Source organism: Bombyx mori, chromosome 4 (assembly GCF_030269925.1).
Source record: "Bombyx mori chromosome 4, ASM3026992v2".
Lineage (NCBI taxonomy): Eukaryota > Metazoa > Arthropoda > Insecta > Lepidoptera > Bombycidae > Bombyx > Bombyx mori.
This window is the reverse complement of record NC_085110.1, coordinates 14,659,568-14,669,032: the sequence shown is the minus strand read 5'-3', so window position 1 is coordinate 14,669,032 and position 9,465 is coordinate 14,659,568. Positions and strand designations below refer to the sequence as shown.

Below are 9,465 nucleotides of genomic sequence, written 5' to 3'. Positions count from 1 at the left end.
CTAGGACAAATCGTTCCATTAATGTCAATCAAATCTAAAGTACGAGGGTTTTGTCTAAAAATAAAAATAAAAATATTCACAGTATTTACAGCGCTGAAAGAGCTGGAAGGTGGAAAATAATCAATCAAATCAAATGTTGCGCGCGCAGCTTCGCGCAACCCACCGCAGTTGTCGGTAAAACAGATATCGCACGTCGATGATAAAACTCTTGGTCGACGAGACGATTTCGAGACAATATTTATATAAATAATTGTAACAATAAAATGTATGTGCGATTAGCATATTCGCTTTCATTAATACCGATGTGCTGTTTTACGTAGAACTTTGCAATCGTACTTCACTTCATTTTAAATTAAAACAAATTTCTTCGTGCTGATATCTTCACCATGAGTAGAGGTAATGGTATACTTAATATATTATCTACATTTAATATCGTTTGTTTAAATAGACACTTCGATAAAGTTCGAGAAAAGTTTTTTTCGATAACCAACTTATTGTAGACGTTGTTTAATATTATACATATTATATACTATTATTATTATTTAAAAGCCTGAGATTTCATTTAACAGTATCTTATAATCTATTATTTTTCTGTGATTGGCTCGTCTCTATATTGAAAAACTGAATAAAACATTGAACTTTATTACAATGTATCCACAGTAAACTACAAAAAAAAGAATATTAACTATAAATTTTTCAATTCTAATGTCAAGAAGCTAGCGAAGTACTTTGACTTGAGTGCCATTTGCTCACTTTAAGATATTCATAGAAAACCCTCGAAGTGTTGGTTGGCATTGGAAAACTACTGCATGCTAGCTTTTAAATGCGGCTGTACTCGCGTTAATATATTAAAGAAATAAGTATCCTTTGTAAATAATATATTTTTTATTGAAATATCTGAATATGTATGCAAAGTTTTATTCCGATTGTTTTAGTAGTAACGATGTGAACAAACAAATTAACGAGTTAATAACATTGAGTATAGATTAGAATTTCCAGAATAATACAAATCGAAAATGGAAAATGTAAAATATATAAAGTACATATTCACTTTCATTACACCCATATATATATTTTTTATTTTTGTAGACGTGAAAAAACGACAAGTCAGCACTGACCAACTAATGATGCTATTGGATTTCCTCAAAGAGCATCCTGATCTAGCTAAAGGCAAAGTGAGGCGGCATCGAACCAAGTTCAGCCCTGTGAAATTGTGGAATTTATGTGCGAAAAAACTCAACACGGTCAGAGACGGTGCCGTAAAGGACGGGAAAGGGTGGTCAAGGGTACCTCTAATGAAATTATTAAGAACTAGCGGCCCGCTCCGGCTCCGCTCGGGTCTTTAACAAAAATTTCAACGATGTTTGACGTTGTTTTATTTTTGTAGATAAAAGAACACTTATTGTGACATAACTATAATAGTTAGAAATATGCTGTCGCGACACTTTTTGTAATTAATAATGTGTTCTACAAAGTCGTAGTACATTATTTTATTCTATCATCAATAGTTTTCGCAGGGCACGCGATGTAAAGAATATTTTAGGTAATTTTTTTACACCTTGGGTTACGTTATTGGAGTTTTAGTAAGGATTCCTAATTTTTTTAAAAATATTTCACTCAGGAATAGTGTAGCTTCCAAACAATGAAAGAATTTTTCAAATCGGTTCAGTAGTTTTGGAGCTTATTCAATATAAACAAACAAATAAATCTTTCCTCTTTATAATATTAGTATAGATAAAACCCATTTGAAAACAGTAGCACATATGCAAAATAATATCATAGAATGGGCTGACTGTATTGATTAATTATTATCTTACCAGTATTGGTGTGATTGGAAGTACCGTGCCAAAAGAAGAGCATTAGAGATAAAAGCTGCCAAGAACAACCAAAAACCGTTGCCCGAAGATTTCACTCAACTGTCTTCAACCGAAGAGACAATTCTAAGTATCATCGGTCACAGCTGCATTGATGATATATTCATTAAAACTGATCCACTTGCTCAAGTAAGTGTTCAGTGTGTAATATTATTTATTGCTGATGATATCGGTGGTGGCAGTGTATAAGGCTAGATTTTTTTTTTTTTTTTTTTTTTTTTTTTTTTATTGCTTAGATGGGTGGACGAGCTCACAGCCCACCTGATGTTAAGTGGTTACTGGAGCCCATAGACATCTACAACGTAGACGCGCCACCCACTTTGAGATACAAGTTCTAAAGTCTCATCTCAGTATAGTTACAACGGCTACCCCACCCTTCAAACCGAAACGCATTACTGCTTCACGGCAGAAATAAGCAGGGCGGTGGTACCTATCCGCGCGGACTCACAAGAGGTCCTACCACCAGTAATTACGCAAATTATAATTTTGCGGGTTTGATTTTTATTACACGATGTTATTCCTTCACCGTGGAAGTCAATCGTGAACATTTAGATATGCTAAGCTTTGGACCGTCGGGCTACCGAGCGATATTTAACCAGCTGGTTACTGGTTTTTACTGGTGGTAGGACCTCTTGTAAGTCCGCACGGGTAGGTATCACCACCCTGCCTATTTCTGCCTTAGGACAGTAATGCGTTTCGGTTTGAAGGGTGGGATAGCCGTTGTAACTATACTGAGACCTTAGACCTTATATCTCAAGGTGGGTGGCGCATTTATGTTGTAGATGTCTATGGGCTCCACTTAACACTAGGTGGGCTGTGAGTTCGTCCACCCATATAAATAAAATAAATAAATAAATAAAATTCATTTAATTCAGACACTATTAAGTCCATATGTTGTAAGTTGAATAATACTTAGAACTATGTTAGTAAAATTAAAATTAAAATTAAAATTAAAATTAGCAATTAAAACATTTAAACATTTAATTCATAAATCTGCGCTGCTTTGAGGCACCTGGTATATGGGTATGTATATGAACCCAGTGTCTCAAAACAGCACATTCGGGTTTATTACCTATAACCATCAGGATATTATTAGTACTCGCACGAACCCCACGCATCAGCGAGGCCGTTCGTTTGCGGATGATTGATGAAAAGTCATCCACGTGAGCATCCGCAAACATACCCGATGCGCTACAGTACCGCGGGAGCCCCAACAACATCCTGAAAGCATTATTATATTGCACTCGGAGAGCATTGTATGCCCGCCGCGCATATCGAACCCACAGGGTACAGGTATATAAGGACTGGCAAAACGCCTTGAACAAGGCTACCTTAACCTGTGCGGTACAACGGTAGAACCTGCGGGCCAGCATACCGCAGCGGACAGCCAACGCTCTCCGTTCCCTTTCAATATCTGCATCGTCTTTAAGGTGCTCAGTTACAATATGGCCAAGGTATTTGAACTCAGTAACCCTCTTCAGTGGAGTACCTCCGAGCGTCACTGGTGGCACATAACTCGGTTTTGTCTTTGCTGCCTTAAAGACGAGCAGTTCACTTTTTTTAACATTATAGCGGAGCCCGTGAGATTCCGCGTACCTCTCAAGCATATAAGCAATAAATAAATAAAAATAGAAACCTCGCTGTTTATTTCGGCCACGGAGCAAAGATGCGTTCTGGTATACGGGACGGAGCACTCGATTTTTTTCTCCCTCCGTATCAGCTGGTAATCTAAGGGCTATATCAGCTACGCGCGGACGGGAGTTGATATTAAATTGAGACTTCAAACACGTGTTATAACATAGGAGGTTCAGTTTCTGGTTGTCTATGGATGCTTATAGTCACTCAATACCAGATGACCGGGGCAGCTTTAATGATCTACAGTTTCTACAGCAATAAAAAAGGAAGATATGATTGCATCGTTGCAGATAATAATAGCAAGATAGAAGCACTCACCATATGTACATCTACTGTTAGTGAATTTAGTGTATCTCCAGGATTAAATGTGTGACAGCGTTGTTTTATTAACTGTTCAGCATGTGTTTAAATGCACAAATGTGAGAAAATGAAACAAAGCCGGTAGACGTATCTTCTCGCGTTCTTCCAAAAAGTCCACGGAAAAAGTCTCAGTAAATAAGCACCATTTTACTGAGACTATTTCATTCCATCTCATCTCGTTTCTTTTAATTTAATCTCAATTGATTAAAGTCTCAAGAAACCAATTGACATACTTCTGGAATTGCTGACGTCTGTGTGGAATATCCACTTACAATCAGGTGGGCTGTAAGCTCGTCTCCTTACAAAGTCAATAAAAAATATTCTTTTAACAATTGAACGAATTTAATAAGAAAAATTACAATTTTTTGGGTTACAGGATAACAATGTTGATGCTGATACTGAAAATGATGCCGATAATCAGTACCAAGGTAAGAAAAGCATTAAAAGTACTCAATTTATATCAAGTCAATTTGATTTTTTTTCCTACCTAAGCTGATGGCCATGAGAGGTCATTTCAGCGTAACCCTAACAAGTAGGTGAGCTCACGGGGCTCAAACCTGACGAGCTGCTAACCCTAGCTTTAGGAAGAGCAGTGCTTCGCAGCATCTACCACCAAATCGGAAACGCGACCCACTGAGAAGATCCGGCTCAGTGGACTGTGTTTGTGGGTTAATTTACTCGCCGAGCCCTTCGTCGCGTGCGACGGTTTCGACGAGAACGATGACCGAGTCAATTTGAGATAGACAAAGTCTGAACAGTTTTCGAAACCAAACACGGGTACTAGTGTTCTATGATTCAGAATCGAATATATTAATTTAAAAATATATTTTACTTTGTTTTGCCACGTACCATCCGGCTATGGAATGAGCTCCCCTCCATAGTGTTTCCCGAGCGCTATGACATGTCCTTCTTTAAACGAGGCTTGTGGAGAGTACTAAGCGGTAGGCAGCGGCTTGGCTCTGCCCCTGGCATTGCTGAAGTCCAAGGGCGACGGTAACCACTCACCATCAGGTGTGCCGTATGCTCGTCTGCCTCCAAGGGCAATAAAAAAACTTATCTTCTTTTTGCACTGCATTCTATCTATCACAATTAAAATTAGGTGAGACACAAGAACACGGTCTTATATACCCGCTGTTTCGATAAATGCGAAGTTAATATAATAATTGTTTAAGTTTAGATGGTGAATTATTATTGTTTCTTTTCTTTTTTTATTGCTGGGTGGACGAGCTCACAGCCCACCTGATGTTAAGTGGTACAAGGTAAATGCTCCACCCACATTGAGATTCAAGTTCTAAGTTCTCAGTATAGTTACAACGGCTGCCCCACCCTTCAAACCGAAACGCATTACGAGAATAATATTAAATATTTTGTTTATTGAAAATTAGAATTGGTAACCCAGCCTAATATCGGCCAACAAGTCGAGACATGATATAACATTTAAATGTATTTTAATATCTTTCTGATAAAACATGATTGATGAACTCATCGGTTAATATACTTAAAATAACATCTGTGGATTACAGTAACACCTCAAGAGACTCTAAAATTGCATAAACGGTATTCGTCAAAAGAAGGTTCGGATTTAGATAGAAGCGGATGTTCCAGTCCAATTCAGAAAAAACGCAATACTAGTAATGCCCACATTGAAGATTCAGGTAGTTTTTTATTTATTTATTTTCACTTTTATTTTAAGGTAAGTTTCAAGTGATTTTTCAACGAAAGAGGTCGTTTTGGGACGTTTCTTGGAACGGTGTCTGCCTATGCGAGTTCATATTTCATTTGTATTTAAAAAGCTTTTTGAAGTGAAACTTCTTTATCAAAATTTACCGTCACATTTTTCGGTTACGCGTCACATTTTTCCGTTACGCGCCATCTGTTTTGTATTCATGTCTATGATAATAAAATCCTTTTGTTTAAACTTTATCTAATTTAACTTTTTTGTATTCATGTCTATGATAATAAAATCCTTTTGTTTAAACTATCTAATTTAACTTTATTTAACCAATTTCTAGAAAGTTGCATGTAGATCATTTTTCGAAAAATAAGGCCATAAAGAAGTTTCACTTCTTACGTGTGTACACTAGTACACGCACACATTTTTATTTTCTTTCTTATTCTTCATTAATATTTTCAGTCCAATTTTTCTTTTTTCTCGATTTTTGGGTGCAGGTCTGGTAGTTATTTTTATTGCGTTTATTACCATAAGGCAAATAGGGCGTTTTAGATCGCAGCATAGACCGCACGATCATATCTATTACATTTCTGCTTATACACCAATCATCGGTGAAGGGCGGCAAAGCCTTTATACAATATATTACTTTATACAAGCCTTTGTACAATACTAGAAGTGACTGATAGTTTTAATCGTTTTCAATTTCTCAGAGCGAATGAAAGCGTTACGTTTTCTTGGAAACAAGAGTTGTGTAATACGACGGTTACCATGGTAACTATTTCAACGCACATGCGTTGCTATAAATGCTACGATATAGACAAAATGAAATGTGGATAGGATTTAGGTGATATTCGTTTTATTGTGTGCGCTTCATTGCAATAGTTTGTATGTAGGCCAAATTTAAAGTCTCTCGAACGAATAGTTTCAGGATCTCGTGATGAGTGTGTGGTATTTTGGCTTTATGTAAGAATATTTAGGTAATTGAACCTCAGTTGAGTCTCATGTCTCAATTTGTATCGCAATCACAATATAAATGGGCTCCAGTAACCACTTACAACTAGTTCAATTGTAATGTTCGCGCAGCTACAAAAAAATAAAGATTATGAACTATGGTTAAATGAGGTCAATATCCTAAGGTATAAATTGTCGGAAGTCCTCAACAAAGCTGTAGTATTTACGGGCTTATTCCACATGCGGCTCACGATTGTCATTTTATTTTCAAATATCTAAACAATTTATGGTGCTTCCCGCTATATGTTACAATTAAATACAATAATACATAATAAAATGTAGCAGTACTTCACACCTGGACAACGACTCATTATTTACAAAGCACAGGCTTGGGCTTTCATCTCTGGGCTGGCACTCCTATGCATCTATCTATCTGTCTATCTATCTATCTTTTGACTCCATACAGAATAGAAACGTTCGGAATTACAGCCCTCAATTTACAGTTCTTTTGGAATCTCTGCCTTTGTGACCCCCCAGCCCCCCCACCTTAGTACGCTCTGTTTTGTACCGTATGGTCCATGAGGAGTGTTTTGTAGAATTATTTGAGATGATCACTCCATCTTCTTTTTACATACAAGTGCAACATTGGAACAACTTCAACAACATATTATAACACGTGCCGTCCGTATAGGAAATGAAACTCTCGATTTACTTTACGTCTATTGCATGTTCTTTATCCTTCATCATAGGCGGCTTGAGAAGTGTCCTCAGCAAGCAGTGGCTTGACTAACTAGACCGTGGCCTTACTAACGTTTTCTGATTATTGGTAAGCACTCAGAGCCAATCAGAAGAGCTATGTGCTTCGTATTCCTTCGAAGGCAACAAAAAAAAAGTCGCAGTGCAATTATAGTTGAACTGCCATTTTAGCGTTGAAATATTCCTCGTCGAACCCGTCGCTTGCGACGAAGGGCTCGACGAGCGAATTAATCCATAGACACAGCCCACTGAGTTTCTCGCTGGATCTTCTCGTCGCGTTTCCGATCCGGTGGTAGATTCTGCGAAGCACTGCTCTTGCTAGGGCCAGTGTTAGCATCAATCACTCCGGTTTGAGCCCCGTGAGCTGACCTACTAGTTAAGGTTACGCTGAAATAGTCTCTCAAGGCTATCAGCTTAGGTAGGAAAAAGAAAGAGTTGAAATGTATTTTTATAAAGAAGCTCTCATGTGGCTACTGCGGTTACGTCTCTATAAATGAACTAATTCTATAAATGATAGGATTATGGACATGAAGTCATTTTGTATAATTATTATTACAGAAGTTGAAGACGAAGCTGCCGAATTTTTACGCATAGAAGTGGATAAATTGCAAACCGTAAAGAGGATAGGCGATTCAATACAGACCATTGCAACCGAAGTAACTAAACTCACAGAAGTGATGGGGCACATACGAGACCTTTTGATGAATAATAGAATGAGTATTTAATCCTTGTAAATAATTGTATATTTAATCAAAGATTTTGCATTAAGATTAATTACAAAAAATAAAAATAGAACTATTTTCTTTATGTAACTGTTGGTGATATAATACAATATAACGGGATTTTTGTAATTAACATTATTTCCATTTCTCCAATTTAGTTATTAAGACTGGTATTATTTAAGTATATTAAATTAAATAGCAAGGTGCTTATCTCCAAGCACTGATAAATTGATATTAAGAAACAAAGAATTAGGGCATCCAGTACAATGATCTAGAGATTTCTTAAGAGACTTCAGACAATAAAGTCAATGAGTGAGATATATTGGTATTTTTCAATGTGCTCCAGTATTGATACAGATATAAGTTCAAGTTCTCAATTTATAACGTACAACGGCTTCCCGTGTCATACTCCTTATAATACGCCATACCCCCAAAGAAGCCAGGCTGAGACCGTAAGCTCGTACTTTCCAATTGAGAACCCGAAATACTACCTATATTATCCTGTGCCAAGCCCTAGCTTAAACCGAGTCATGAGCATTCACAGCTGTTAGCTAAATAACTTCTTGAAAAATAATAACATGTATTGAAATATTTCAATTAAACTACATCATTTAATACATTGCAGGAATAACTACATAGTATTCAAAATATTAGAGTCGTTAATTTTAAATTTGTTAAATTCTATTAGCACTATCTAAGCATAATATATCAAAAAAGAATACATTTTCGTTACGTTGTATATACGTAGGTACACTTGATATGTATTATTGTATCATGATTTAGGTATAAAATTAAATCGAATTAGTATAATACTATATCTACAAAATTAATATATTATATTATCTATTTCACTGGACCTCTTGGGAGTCCGCGCGGGTAGGTACCACCACCCCGCCTATTTCCGCCGTGAAGCAGTAATGCGTTTCGGTTTGAAGGGTGGGGCAGCTGTTGTAACTATACTGAGATCTTAGAACTTATATCTCAAGGTGGGTGGCGCATTTACGTTGTAGATGTCTATGGGCTCCAGTAACCACTCAACACCAGTTGGGCTATGAGCTCGTACATCCATCTAAGAAATAAAAAAATAAAAATAAAATATTAAAAAAATCAATATATTGAGATTGAATTGAAAACATCGTAGACTATTTAATTTTCCTTCGCCTACCTTCAATTTTCTAAGAAAATACGGTAATCGGTCTTCACGGTAATGAAATAGCAGCAATAAAAATATAACACGGAAAATTTATTAATTTTCGTAATCACTGGTCATACGGTGAATTGTTACTCCGCAAAAGTAGGTAGATACCAGCATCGCGCCCATTTCTGTGGCGAAGATGACATTTGCTCCGGTTTAGCATATAAGACATTTGGGAATAAGAACTCATAACTCGAGACAGGTCTCGGAATTCACGTTGCGTTTTCTCCGGGCTCAGGTAATCGGCTAAAACCGGATGAGCTCTGAGTTCGCTAACCCACTTATGGAATAAGAAAAGTT

At 36.9% G+C, this 9,465-nt stretch overlaps 1 protein-coding gene across 1 annotated transcript; it reads left to right on the top strand.

The window, feature by feature from the left end:
* Positions 1-126: 126 nt before the first annotated feature.
* Positions 127-8,290, top strand: LOC105842306 (uncharacterized). The gene is made up of 6 exons (XM_012694459.4): positions 127-396; positions 1,090-1,286; positions 1,821-2,003; positions 4,246-4,297; positions 5,393-5,524; positions 7,807-8,290. Exons 1-6 carry the CDS (start codon positions 387-389, stop codon positions 7,971-7,973), a joined length of 741 nt encoding a protein of 246 aa, XP_012549913.1. The 5' UTR covers positions 127-386; the 3' UTR covers positions 7,974-8,290.
* Positions 8,291-9,465: the final 1,175 nt, after the last annotated feature.